The 15198-nt window shown below is 44.2% G+C and overlaps 1 protein-coding gene across 1 annotated transcript; it reads left to right on the top strand.

The window, feature by feature from the left end:
* The first annotated feature begins 1520 nt into the window (after positions 1 to 1520).
* On the top strand, positions 1521 to 2843 carry LOC119273371 (chitinase CLP-like). The gene has a single exon (XM_037554549.1). It carries the CDS (start codon positions 1527 to 1529, stop codon positions 2799 to 2801), a length of 1275 nt encoding a protein of 424 aa, XP_037410446.1. The 5' UTR covers positions 1521 to 1526; the 3' UTR covers positions 2802 to 2843.
* The last annotated feature ends 12355 nt before the right edge of the window (positions 2844 to 15198 follow it).

The following is a 15198-nucleotide window of genomic DNA, read 5'->3' as shown; positions in this document are numbered from 1 at the left end:
GAAAAGTTCAAGGTCGCCATAGGGACCCAGTAGGATTCTTGGACTGTGAACATCTGGAAATACTGCTCGGCGAGCGTTTTCCATAACTGTGGATTTTCACCAGCAAAAGTGGGAAACGCCATCAGTGGAGGTGCTTGGCCCATGCCCGCGAGTACTTGTGACGACAAGGGGGAGGAATTGGAGGATGGAATCATGGCCATACCCGTGACCGGGGAAGCCGCCGGTGACTCGAGGGTCACCATCGGGGGTCCCCCGGGTTGTAGTGGTGCGCCGTGGCCTGGTTGCCCATGGATCTCGCGCACGACCAGGGAAGGGGTCGCAGGGGGCGGGGATCCGGTGGATGGAGCGGTCGAGGACGACGCTGCTTGGAGCGCCGCGACGAAGAGCTCCAGTTGCGCGAATCGCGCCTCCATCTCCGGCTTCCAGGTGACGAGGGCGTCGATCCGGGCGGTCTGCGTCGCCACGGCCTTGAGGATGGCCTTGTTGTCATCTCCTGCTTGTTGGTGCGGGTGACAGCGTCGTCGTTCATCTTGTCGAGGTACGCCTTCAACGCTGGATCCATGGTGGGGATGAGGGTGTCACACACTTGCTTCTGGCGGCGAGTTTCTAGCGCGGCGACTGGCGGCGGCAGCGACGGCGGTGGCGGAAGGGTGGTGGATGGCTATCTGATACCACGATGTTAAGTACCGAATCCCACTATCTGTATTTCTCACGGAAGATACACTTTGTTCTCTCTGTTTCAGTTACAGATTGATATAGAAGAAAGGAAGGGGAAAGTAGGTGCCGTGCCGATGCCGTTGCCGTGATCTAAGCCCGGATGTCGTTTCTCTCGCCCCTCCTTGCTTAAGTAGCGTTGGTCCACTCCGGGCCCATGAACCTCCGGTTGGTGTGCTTGATTCGAGCTGGCCTTGTGATGACGCGGTCTTCGCCCTGGTTGGTTCACCTGGCTTTTAGGTGCGTAGCTGGAGTCGTTGACATGGCAGTTTGTCTGCTGGCTGCAGGTAGGCTGCTGACAAAAATAATGCTGGCCCGAGAACACCGCAGAGTGTAGTCTCCGTGAGAGCATGGACATGAACGCGAATTCCACATGAAACCACGTGCAAGAGCTTCTGTTGGTTGCTGGCCGGAGAGATCTGGATCTAAGGAGAATTTCTTCTATAGTTTGATCGACCCTTTGACCATAATTATCACGATGGAATTGAGTGCCACACCATCAGCTAGCTAGATCCGCTATGTACGCCACCCGAATCAATAATCTATTGCATATCATCGTGGACTCATCGCTCCCGCTCATGGCTGCGTCGTGAAGCGGCCATGCATCGACGAGAATCCCGGCACGCTCATCGGGTCTACTCTACTCTCTACACTTCGACTTCGCGCGAAAAAACTTAGAAAACCAGCAAACATCATCATCTCTCACGTACACACTATCGATCTAGTCTCCGTTCTCTGTGCGCGGTATATAACGAGCTACCAATGGCACCTCGATCAACCACAGCACAGCACTGGCCTGTCCAAATTCCAAAATGTGGCAAACAGAAGACCTCATCCTCGTCGCCGTCTCGCTCTCTGTCTCTGTCCTGGCGTGCACGGTGGCGGGCGACGGCGGTGGCAGGCCGCTGGTGACGGCCGTCACAAGGGACGCGGCCACCTCCCTCTACACCATCCCCGTCAAGTCCGGCAGCCCGCTGGTCGTCGACCTCTCCGGCCCCATCGTCTGGTCCACCTGCGACGACGCCACCTCCCACGACACGCTCGAGTGCAACAGCATCGACTGCATGCGCGCGCACCGCTTCCACCCGCCCAACTGCCAGCATACCGGCTACGGCATGCCCGACCCCGGCAACCCCTACCGCTGCAAATGCACCACGCACCCGCACAACCCCGTCTCCGGCGACACTGCGTCGGGGGACATGACCCGCGTGGTGCTCTCCGCCAACGCCACCGACGGCAGGAACCCGTTGGGCCCGGTGTCGTTCACCGCCGTGACGTCCTGCGCGCCGGACTCCCTGTTAGCGGGGCTGCCGGCGGGGGCCGTCGGAGTCGCGGGGCTCGCGCGCTCGGGCCTCTCGTTCCCCGCTCAGGTCGCGCGCACGCAAGGCGTCGCTAACTCGTTCGCGCTTTGCCTCCCAAGCGGCCCAGGAAACGGCGTCGCCATCTTCGGCGGTGGCCCGCTCATCGCGGCGAATGGGCGGCCACTGACGGAGATGCTGGTCGGCGAGACCCCCCTTCGCAAGCACAAGGAATCCCCCGGCTACTACATCTCGGCGAGCAAGGGCATCGCCGTGGACGGAGCGCAGGTGCCGGTGGGCCAGTACGCACCGCTCACCATCGGCCTTTCCACGACGATCCCCTACGCGGAGCTGCGCCGGGACGTGTATCGTCCGCTCATCAACGCGTTCGACCAGGCGATAGAACGCCAGGGTGGGAGGGTCCCCTCCCCGGCTGCGGCGCCGTTCGAGCTGTGCTACAACTCGTCCAGGCTTTCGCCGACGCGGTTCGGCTACTTCGTGCCAACGGTCGATCTGATGCTGGAAGGGGGCAGGAACTGGACGGTGTTCGGCATCAACTCCATGGCACAGGTGAACCGCGCCACAGCGTGCTTCGCTTTCGTCGAGATGAAGACGGGGGACAAGTCCGAGTATGGCGGCCTTGCGCGGCCGGCGGTGGTACTCGGAGGGTTCCAGATGCAGCAGAACCTGCTGGTGTTCGACGAGGAGAAGCAGACTCTCGGATTCACCTCGCAGCTCACCGGAAGGGGGCTCTCGTGCGGCCAATTCAATTTTACGATGTCCGCCTAACCTGGTGTTGCAAGTTCAAATGCTGTGGTCGTGTTGCCTCGATTTCGAATTTCCGTGCGTCTATCTAACTAGTTTTTTCCACTCCTTTTCCCGCGAACCAAAATACTCTGTGAAGCCAGATGCCCACACAAAAAATATATATTCCATTTGTATAACATTTGTAGTGGTAGTATCATAAATAGTGTGTGTGTGTGTGTGTAGTCATATATCTAGGGTATTGTTGAACTTAGATTGATCTACTATCTCCGTCCTGGTTTATTAGTCCCCTTTATATTTAGCGTCATATTTTGACCAGGATTTTCAATAATTAAACAATTTAATTCTTCGTGACATGCATTAACATTTTGTTACTTAAATCTATGGTCAAAATTTGATACAAAATAAGAAGGGGGCAATAAATAGGACATATGTAGTAATTGATAATTTTATTTTGTGTTGTACAAAAAGAAGATGGAGATAGAGTATTGTTTTTCACTGGTGTCTGCAACGGGGGTGTCTACACCTATCATTTGCCATGGAGGGAATCAAGAGGCCAAGGGGACCGGATCAACACCACCCAGAAAATAACCATAGAAATGGGACCACGGCCTTCGACCTCAAGCAACCCGCCTGCAATGTCAACTCGAGCTAGTAAAAATCATGGTATCTTTACTGATGCCTGTGCTCAATTCGGTGTTACTGAACCTGATCCTGGTCTTAGGAGACCTATTGGAAGTTTAGTTCCATACATTAGAGATGCTGCTAGATGGATTTATATAAATGTGGGTCCATGCCAACTAACTAATCATAAATATAAAAAAACACCCCAAGAAATTCTTGAAAAAAGAACTTTCATGCAAATTGGTTCAAGAAGCATGGTGATTGGCTGGAATATAGTGTTGATAAAGAAGCAACCTTTTGTTTCTATTGCTTTCTTTTTAAGCACTAAGAGCAAAAAAATTTTAGCATTGATGCATTCACAAGGGTAGGATTTAGAAATTGGAAGGATTGACCTAGTGTTCTGGATACACATGTTGGTAAATATGTTAGTGCTCACAATAAAGCTAGAGCACATTACGAGGCTTTCAAAAATCAAAGGCAATGTGTGGCACATTTGATGGAGTGTGGTGCCAAAAAGAGTGAAAGAAGACTAAAAAGCTCATCTTATCATTACTTTGGGTATTATCAGATATCTTTTGGAGTGTGGTATCAAGACTAAAAAGCTTTATGTCATCACGATGAGAGTTCAATCTCAAATAATAGGGGGGGGGTGCTTTTGGAGATGATGAGTTTATACAAGAATAAGGGTCCAATTGCTAGGACACTACTTGATAGTGCGGGCGGGAACCATTTGATGACTTCACATGAGATACAATTTCAGTTGTGTCAAGCTTATGCAGAAGGGACTACCAAATCCATTATTGCTGATATTGGAGATATGGATTTTTCTTTACTTGTTGATGAGTTCAGACATGCATATATAAAAGAGCAAATGGCTATGGTTTTAAGGATAGTAGCTTAGTATTTGTTATGTTAATTGTTGTTCTGTTCATTACTAACAATAACACCTAATTGTTGGTTACTTGTGCCTCTTTGTCTCATGTAGGTATGTCAACAGCCATGGGTATATGTCGGTTGCTTGTGCTTAGTTGGATGGTATGTTTCTTGACTTGACTTATCTATGTCTAAATTGAGAGGGCAAGAGTAATATGGATCTTCTAACACGAGAGGGCAATTTTGTGGGTTTAAAAAGTTGATATAGGATGAAAATCCTTATGAATTTTATATCCACTGCTTTGCCCATCAGTTGCAGTTTATGGTTATTGCTGTTGCAAGTGTTGTTCATCTGTAATGGGTTTCTTTAACCACTTAATTTTTATTGTCAACACCGTCAATGCTTGTGGTAAGAGACATGATGAACTAGCCTAACAACACATGCCAATATTGAAAGCCAATTGGAGTGTGGGGAAATATTTTCAGGAAGAGGGAAAAACCATGCAATGAGCCTCGTACAACCTAGGGATGCACAATGGGGAACACATCATAAAACTTTGTGTCGATTTCTAGCCATGTGGAAATCTATTTTGCAAGTGTTAGAGAACATTCACGATGTTGCAGAAAATTTAACACAAAGAAGCACAGTAGGTCGCTTGATTTCTCAAATGGAAAGCTTTGAATTTGTTTTCATGTTGCATCTTATGATCAATCTATTGGGTAAGACTAATGAGTTGTCACAATGTTTGCGAAGGAAATATCAAAACATTGTTCTTGAAGTGAGTTTGATTGGTGTCACATTGGAGAAACTTCAAGATATCAGAGAAAATGGTTGGGATCAACTCTTGGAAGAGACAAATGTCTTTTGTGTTAAACATAACATTATATTGCCTGACATGGACGATATGATATCTGCTTGAGGTCGTTCAAGGGGGCATGGTGGTCAAATGATAACTTATTATCACTACTTCAGATACAAATTGTTCAATGTTGTGCATGACCAAATTAATACAGAGTTAAATAACCGCATTACTGAAAGGTCTACTCAATTGTTAAGATGGATTTCTTGTCATGATACAAGGAACTTATTTGCTAATTATGGTGAAGAAAAACTTGTTGAGCTTGCTAAGTTGTATGATGATGACTTGTGCACATATGAGATTTCTTTTGTCCTTCGAAATCATCTTGAAACATTCATTACTGATGTTTCTTATGAGATACAAAGCTATGTGCAAATCAATGATGTATGCCAGTGTTTAGTTCAATTTCATTCGCATGACTCGTTAACAAGGATGAAATTGAGCTGTGCCATTTTGTATGTTTACATTCAATCTTGTCTGAACTATCAATAGAAAAGATGGATAGCTAAAAGGGAATCTTTATACCCTTGAGATACAAAGTGGAGGTGGTTATTCATACGAAACTGCCTATGTCATCGACGACGTTGGAGGTGGATACAAATATGGAACCCGTCTGTGCTACCGAGAGTATTGGAGGCAGTTTCTACAACCGCCTCCACTGGATTGAGTATTAGCGAGACAGGCTTTGAGGTAGAATAGTGAGCCGCCGGCGGTCCATGTACTGAAACCACCTGCAAACCTTGATTCTCTCGTATTGGTTGTAGATAGGAAGTCATCGGGCGTTGCCAGGAGGTGCCAACAACGAAGATTTGATGCATGTACCATCGACCTAGAGAAGTTAATTGTTGGTTTAAGAGATTCAACACCAAGTTGGATGAGCATGGGAATAACATTCCAATCTTTTCTTTTTTCTATTCATGTTTTCTACAATCATGTGAATCTAGAGAACCTTGGATGGACGGATAGATATGGTAGGTTTGGAACACATAAAAGATTTTCCCATAGCGGGCTGGCAGCTCATAAGTCGAGCAGCTCGACCTCCCAAGAACACCGCACGTCTGCACAGTGCTTCTCCAGGAGCTCTTATTTGGCGCAAATGCGCCAAATAGGCTTGCGACGCACACATGGAACCCCAACTGGGCCAGCCCATTTGTTGTGCATGTGAATTTACCCTCCTGGTACTGTAGCACAACAAAAATATCACAGAAAGAGCATTGTCCTCACTAGGAATCAAACTCGAAACCTCTGGCAAATGAAGGACGGTCGCTAGCCAGTGGACCTGAGGATTGGAAGTAAAGAATTAGGAGCACAATCATTTAAGAACTAACTGTAACGCCAAATCTGAACACTTTTTGAGCTTTTTTGGGAAATTATGAACAATTTTTTAAAGGCAAATGATGCTTCCAATCCAAACAGTTTTTGAACCAAGCTAATAAATTTTGATTTTTTATTTTCTAAAGCAAACAAATTTCAAAACTACGAGAATTTTTTGAAATTGTCAACAATCTTTTTTTTGCAAATTTCAAATTTTTCTAGGAAAATGTGATCATTTTTTGAAACTGTGAAAAATCTTGAAAATATGATATTTTTTCAAATTGTGAACAATTTTAAAATCCTGATCAGTTTTTGAAATTTTGCAAATAGAATAAATTCTTAATTTCTTTAATGGTATTTTCAAAATTGTATTTTTTGGAAATTCCAAACATTTTTAGAAAAGGTAGCAAAATTGGAAATTCCAAACATTGTTTTGAGAGAGCAAACAAATTTTGTAAATCTGAACAATTTTTGAAGATTTTGAACAAAATTGAAAATTGTGAATCTTATAAAAGAAAATGGGAATAGAAAATAAAAATTAAAATTAAAAACTTGAAGAAACAAAAAAAATGGTTGAGGAACCTTCTAGAAAGTTCCCGAAACAGGTAAAAGACCATTCCAGAAGAAAAAACCGCGCTACGGTACATGTGCACCTACTGCATTGCACTTCTTTGGCCACATATACCTCATTTGTACACGATTAAACTAAAAATGTCTACCTAGTAGAGGTTTGTTGAGATGCACCTGTAGTTACTAATCGTTTGTCTGATGATGATTTACTGATATTAATGAAGGCGGATGTGACAACTTCTATCTGTTTGACGTCCATCCTGGATCTTTATCAAGCAGCGTCAGGACAACTTGTCAGTGTTGATAAGTCAAGCATATTTTTTAGTCCAAGCAAAGAGGTTAATATGAAAGTTGAGATTTGTTCCTCTCTTAGAATAATGACTGAGGCATTGAGTGATAAGTATTTGGGTGTTTCTAGGAACCTTAGTCTCGATAAAGTGAGAACTTTCAGTATTTGACTGATCATGTCATCCAAAGGATAATGGGGTGGAAGGAAAAGTGTCTATCGTGTGGAGCTAAGGAGATTCTCTTCAAATTTGTTGCACAAGCTATACCAACTTATGCGATGTCGGTTTTCATTTTTTAAAAATTGATTTGCAAAGGAATCAAAGACACGATGTATTGCATTTGGTGGGGTGATGATGCAACACATAAAAAGATGCACTAGTATGCATGGTGGAAGATGTGCATACCCAAAAAGAATGTTGGCATGGGCTTCAAAGATATTCATTGCTTTAATATCGCATTGTTGGCTAAACAGGCGTGGTGGCTGATTGAAAACCCTAAGTCTTTATGTGTTGTGTTATACTCAAAGCAAAATATTTTTGTGATGGAGATCTCATGAGTGCTTCTTCGAAAAAGAAAGCATTGTACACATGGCGAAGCATTATGGCAGAGTGGAGACGTTGAGGTGAGGTTATATATATGGAGAACTGGCGATGGTGAGAGTGCTAATATTTGGGAGGACCTGTGGATTCCATAGTCCTCCTCTAGGAAGGTGTTCACAGTCTGAGGAAACAACCTCCTTACGTGTGTTTGTGATCTTAATCTGGAGATTGTGATGAACAAATGGTGAACCAAACTTTTTGGCCAGTTGATACTTGCAGGATCCTAGCCATCCCACTTCCTCTACATGAAATGACATACTTTGTTGCTGGAGCCCTTCAAGGACTGATACTTTTTCGGTATGGTCTGCTTACCATGAGGAGTGGGAGTTTTAGTATAGCCGCAAGTTGCAGTCGAATTCAGGAACGTCTACACCTACTGACACTTGGGATTCCGTATGGAGTTTGTTATGCCCGGCCAAGATCAAGATTTTCATTTGGAGAGCATTGCATAGTGCTATACCATGTCGAGCTATCCTGGCGGTGAAACACATGAAGGTGCAGCCTCACTGTCCAGCCGGCAACATGAGGCATCTTCTGTTTGAATGCAGTTTGGAAGCTTCTTGGGATTTATGATGTCATAAAAAGGGCCTGCCAGGTCGACCAAGCAGGAGAAATAGTGTTGGAGCATTTACTTTGTTTACTGGATCATGGTTTCCTAATTTGAGAGAAACAATAGCTACAACAGCTTGGTACGTATTGTTTGAACGAAGGAAGCTGACTCATTGAGAATCAACCTAGCAGTAAGAGGATTGCTGGCAAATTTCATTATTGCATGCAAGCCAAAGGCAAAGGCTCGAACTGCTACATGGGTGAAACCCCAAACATGATATATGAAGCTAAATGTTGTGGCCGGGTTCGACCCTGATTTGCTAGATGGGACAGTTGGTGCTATAATCCGAGACCACAACGGCAAGTTCATACCTGAGGCAAATGAAAAAGTGCATTTTTGTTTTGATTCCTTTTCAGTAGAGGCAATAGCGGTCAGATTTGGTTTAAACCTAGCACGAATTGTAGGCTGCAGCAAGATAGAGGTTATGTCTGACATTGCAGAGGTCGTTGCATCCTTGCAAGATGGTAGCTTGAGTTCTATATTGCTGGAGCCATCTTTGACGATTGCTTATATGACATTAGATTTCAATCATGTTATCTTTGATCATTGTATTAGAGCAAGTTAGCTAGGTTCTGTCCTCCAGGTGTCTGGATGGAATCGCCCCGAGAGGCCGTGGTACCTTTATTGTACTCCCTCCGGTCCTTTTTACTCTGCATATTAGGTTTGTCCGAAGTCAATCTCATCCAACTTTGACCAAGTTTATATAAAAAAGTATAGACATTCACATAACAACACCAATATCATTAGATTCATCTTGGAATATATTTTCATATTATATTTATTAGATATTATAGATGCTAATAATTTCTAATATAAATTTGGTCAAACTTAGCAAAGTTTGACTTTCGGAAAATCCAATGTGCAGAGTAAAAAGGACCGGAGGGAGTAAATGATGCAACTATGATTGAATAAAGAAGGAGACGATTATCGAAAAAAAGCTATGTAGTAGCAGATTTCCCATACTTCCATGGCCGCCCCTTATCCGTACACACTAGTAAAAAAAGGGTCAAATGTGAAGCACATTAGTGCCGATTTGAATTTGAGTCGGCACTAATGTGTCCATTAGTGCCGGTTCCAACGGCTAGATGGGCGGACATCATTAGTACCGGTTCGTGGTGAACCTTTAGTACCGGTTCGTGTGTGTCCATTAGTGCCGGTTCCAACGGCTAGGCGGGAGGACATCATTAGTACCGGTTCGTGGTGAACCTTTAGCACCGGTTCGTGCCACGAACCGGTACTAAAGTGAGTGGTGGCAGGATGTTGTCAGTCCGGGGCCCCTCCAGCACCTTTAGTACCGGGTCGTATCAAGAACCGGTACTAAAGGTTGTCCTACATAGACCCTTCGTCCACCCGAGCTCTCTCTGTTCTTCCCCTTTCCCCTCTCCTCTTTGTTCTTTTGCCTCTTCCTCTCAAGCTCATCACACATTTTGCCCAAAATTTGTCAAGATTAGAAGGCCCCCATCCATTCAAATGATCACAAAGGTTAGCAACTTTGTCCTTTCATCTCTCATTGCTAGATTAGCTCGTGCAATGCTTTATATAGTGATTGATTTTTGAGTTTATTAATTTGGGATGAATTATATATATGTGCTAGTATTTGATTTATATGCAATTTGAGGTCAAAAATAACACTTAGTTTGCATATGTAGGTGTGGTTTACTTAGTGCCTTCTAAATATCCGTCGTAACCACCGTCAATCGTCCGAAATGTCCCGTCGCCGGCACCACCTTGTGGTGAGCCTCTTGTTCATGAAGTTTTATATAAAAATTGATGTTTGTGTGATTTGGATATATAGTTACTCGTACAATTATCTTACCCATACGTTTTTTGTTATACATAGTGCCATGGTTTTGATATCCGTCTCCGTCGGCCCTTGTCCGGGTTATGATTCGGATGTGGTATATTCTCTTTTAAAACTATTAATTGCATTTCGTGTTTATGACAAATTATGCCCATCAAGTTGACATAGATATTTGTATGTAGGAGGTAGTTGAACCGGAAATTCCAACCGACCCTATTGTCGAGAGGTTAAATTTAGTTGAAAGAGAAAACGAGGATTTGAAGGGAAAATTGAAAAGAATTGAGGGGGAGAAGATGGAATTGGAGTTGCATGTTGCCGATGTCGTCGATGATCACAAGATTAAGATGGAGAAAATGCGCTTGAAGATTAGAAAGATTAGAAAATATGCCATTCATAGTGAGGCTTGGTATCATTATGCTGTTGGATCAATTGTTACGTTAGTTGCGATCTTGATCGCATTTGTTGTTGCATTTAAATTCTTTAGCTAGAGATTTATTTGTTTGTTGCATTTAAGTGTTGTATGATGTTTATGTATGAACTTTATGTATTGTATTAATTTGGTGTTTTCGGTGCTGTGTATTGAAGATGAGCCGGCAATGGATGTACGATGACCGATACTCTCCTGAGTTCATTAATGGCGTGCATACTTTTCTGCTTGCGGCTGAGGCAAACAAGCGGACGGATGGTTTTATGCCTTGTCCATGTGCTGGCTGTAAGAATGGTCACAATTACTCTACGTCAAGAACCATTCACGTCCACCTGTTTGAGTCCGGTTTCATGCCCCACTATAATGTTTGGACCAAGCATGGAGAAAGAGGGGTTATGATGGAAGAAAATGAAGAAGAAGAGGACGACGACAGCTATCCTGGCCATGGGTTCCCTGAATACGATGATACAATAATAAGGGAAGAAGCTGAGCCGGTAATGCGGGAAGAAGCTCAGCCAGCAATGCGGGAAGAAGCTGAAGAAGAGGCATCGGATGAGCCCGTTGATGATCTAGGTCGGGCCATTGCCCATGCAAAGAGAAACTGCGCAAGTGATTTGGAGAAAAAGAAGTTGCAGCGCATGTTAGAGGATCACAAAAGATTGTTGTACCCGAATTGCATAGGTGACAAGAAAAAGCTGGGCACCACAATGGAATTGCTACAATGGAAGGCAGAGAATGGTGTATCTGACAAGGGATTTGGAAAGTTGCTGGTAATGATAAAGAATATGCTTCCAAAGGACAACGAATTGCCCGAGAGTACGTACGAAGCAAAGAAGGCTGTCTGCCCTCTAGGGTTAGAGGTACAGAAGATACATGCATGCCCTAATGATTGCATCCTCTACCGCGGTGAGTACGAGGATTTGAACGCTTGCCTGGTATGCGGTGCATTAAACTATAAGATCAGCCGCGATGACCCTGGTGATGTCGAGGGCGAGCGCCCCAGGAAGAAGATTCCTGCCAAGGTGATGTGGTATGCTCCTATAATACCACGGTTGAAACGTTTGTTCCAAAACAAAGAGTATGTCAAGGCGATGCGATGGCACAGAGAAGACCGTAAGAAAGACAGAAAGTTGAGAGTACCCGCTGACGGGTCGCAGTGGAGAAAAATCGAAAAAAGTACATGAAGGAGTTTGCAGATGACGCAAGGAACATATGGTTTGGTCTAAGCGCAGATGGCATTAATCCTTTTGGGGAGCAGAGCAGCAACCATAGCACCTGGCCTGTGACTCTATGTTTGTATAACCTTCCTCCTTGGTTGTGCATGAAGCGGAAGTTCATTATGATGCCAGTGCTCATCCAAGGCCCTAAGAAACCCGGCAACAACATTGATGTGTACCTAAGGCCATTAGTTGAAGAACTCTTACAACTGTGGAATGGAACATGTGTACGTGCGTGGGATGAGCACATGGGGGAAGAATTTGACCTAAAGGCATTGTTGTTCGTGACCATCAATTATTGGCCTGCTCTCAGTAACCTTTCAGGACAGACAAATAAGGGATACCGCGCATGCACACACTGTTTGGACGATACCGACAGTATATATTTGGCTAATTGTAAGAAGAATGTGTACCTGGGACATCGTCGATTTCTTCCGAGTAGGCATCCCGTAAGAAAGAAAGGCAAGCATTTCAAAGGTGAGGCGGATCACCGGACGAAGCCTCGCCACCGTACTGGTGCTGATGTACATGATATGGTCAAGAATTTGAAGGTGGTCTTTGGAAAGGGTCCTGGTGGACAACCTGTTCCGAATGATGCTGACGGACGCGCACCCATGTGGAAAAAGAAATCTATATTTTGGGACCTTCCCTATTGGAAAGACCTAGAGGTCCGCTCCGCAATCGACGTGATGCACGTGACGAAGAATCTTTGTGTGACCCTGCTTGGCTTCTTGGGCGTGTATGGGAAGACAAAAGATACACCCGAGGCATGGGAGGACCAGCAACGTATGCACAGAAAAGACGGCATACATCAGGGTCATGCAAACTACGCTCTTACCAAAGAAGAGAAGGAAATCTTCTTTGAATGACTGCTCAGTATTAAGGTACCGGCTGGCTTCTCGTCGAATATAAAGGGAATAATAAACATGGCAGAGAAAAAGTTTCAGAACCTAAAGTCTCATGACTGCCACGTGATTATGACGCAACTGCTTCCGGTTGCATTGAGGGGGCTTCTACCGGAAAACGTTCGATTAGCCATTGTGAAGCTATATGCATTCCTCAATGCAATCTCTCAGAAGGTAATCGATCCAGAAATCATACCAAGGTTAGAGAATGATTTGGTGTAATGTCTTGTCAGTTTTGAGTTGGTGTTCCCACCATCCTTCTTCAACATCATGATGCATGTCCTAGTTCACCTATGCGAAGAGATTAACGTTTTGGGTCATGTATTTCTACACAATATGTTCCCCTTTGAGAGGTTCATGGGAGTCTTAAAGAAATATGTTCATAATCGTGCTAGGCCAGAAGGAAGCATCTCCAAGGGCCATGAAAATGAGGAGGTCATTGAGTTTTATATTGACTTTATTCCTGACCTTAAGCCGATTGTTGTTCCTGAATCGCGGCATAAGGGCAGACTGGATGGAAAAGGCACGCTAGGAGGGGAACAAATAATATGTGTGGACGTACATTCTCTCACTGAAGCACACTACACAGTTCTACAAAATTCCGCTTTGGTGGCTCCGTATATGGATGAACACAAGAATTTGCTACGCTCCAAACACTCGGAGCGGTCTAATTACTGGATTACACGTGAACAAATCAGGAGTTTCGCCAGCTGGTTGCAGACACGTGCCATCCATGACGCCTCTATTGAAGATGACCTGTACTTGCTGTCCCAGTTACCATCTTTGAATATAATGACTTTCAAAGGGTATGAGATAAATGGTAATACATTTTACACGATCGCCCAACATAAGAAGAGCATCAACCAAAACAGTGGTGTCTGCTTTGATGCAGAAACCAAGACGGGAAAGGAAACATATTATGGTTATATACAGGACATATGGGAACTTGACTATCGACGTGGTTTGAAGGTCCCTTTGTTTCGGTGCAAATGGGTCAATATGACACGAGGCGGGGTAACAGAAGACCCGCAGTACGGAATGAAAATAGTGGATCTCAACAATCTTGTGTATGCAGACGAACCATTCGTCCTAGCCAATGATGTGGCACATGTTTTCTATGTGAAGGACATGTCTACCAAGCCGAGAAAAAGAAAAGATAAGGAAGCGAATGCATCGTACGATAAGCCAAAGCGGCACATAGTTCTTTCTGGGAAGAGAAACATCGTGGGAGTGGATGACAAGACAGACATGTCAGGAGATTATGAAAAGTTTGATGAAATTGCTCCATTCACAGTGAATATTGACCCGAGCATCCAGTTAAATGATGAAGATTTTCCATGGCTACGGCGCAAAGGGACACACGCGAAGAAAAAGTTTCACACCCAAAGATCTGGGATGTGATCGGCTTCACTATCATCACTTTCTTCTATGTTTCACACCCAGGAGGGAACCTCTGTAATAGTTAGGGTAGCTAGTTATGTATTTTGACATTTGAAACGCGAAGAAATTTTATGTGCAAGCAAATTCTTTCATGCATTTACTGATTTTTTTCCAGCTAAATGACCCTGAAATTGAAAAGCATTTCAAATTAACTCAGAAAAGGTTGAAAGTTGGCATGGTATCATAATTTCACCCACATAGCATGTGCAAAAAAGTAGAGAGGGTTACCGCAAAAACTGGATACACTTCGTGTACAAAATGGACAATCTCTTTCAAAGTATCAGGGTTTCAGACGAAAACTCATCCGTTACAAAGGCATTTCATTTTTAAATAACCTAAGCATTACCAAATTGAATATAATGATAAAACACACTAATATTAAACATAAGAAAAAAGAATCACTGAAAAATCTATTTTCAAAGTTAAGTTATTCACAAACTAGTGATTCACACAAATTTCAAATAATTCAAAATTTAAACTATTCAAATTTGTAAACTACCGGTACTAACAGAAAGTTTGTAACTTTTTGTACCTAAAAGAAAAATATTCACAAAGAAACTCTAAATACAGCAAAATACAACTCAAAAATAAATAAATAAAAATAAATAAAGCAAAAAAAAGAAAAAAAGCCCACCTACTGCGCCACAGTGGCCTGCATACGACTAGAAACCCAACCTGTTGTTGGGCCAGGATGCAGGCCCGCAAAGGCCCAGTAGGCCCATAGGGCAGCACAGAACATTTAGGCCCAGTAGGCCCGCTTTGGAGAGGAGCTCGAGGGAGCTACCACACTGAGGCTTATAAACTAGTGCGGACGCCCCTCGGCTAGCGAGGTGGGACTAAACATGACGCACCGCACCTGCGCCAGTGCACCCCCTTTAGTACCGGGTGGTGGC

The sequence above is a fragment of the Triticum dicoccoides genome, chromosome 3A (genome assembly GCF_002162155.2).
Source record: "Triticum dicoccoides isolate Atlit2015 ecotype Zavitan chromosome 3A, WEW_v2.0, whole genome shotgun sequence".
Taxonomy (NCBI): domain Eukaryota; kingdom Viridiplantae; phylum Streptophyta; class Magnoliopsida; order Poales; family Poaceae; genus Triticum; species Triticum dicoccoides.
Note: the sequence above shows the minus strand (reverse complement) of the source record. Positions and strands in the feature narration are given on the sequence as shown.

Bases quoted from the DNA above. Each gene is read 5' to 3' on its own strand.
- LOC119273371 (XM_037554549.1), top strand. From the start codon at position 1,527: ATGTGGCAAACAGAAGACCTCATCCTCGTCGCCGTCTCGCTCTCTGTC.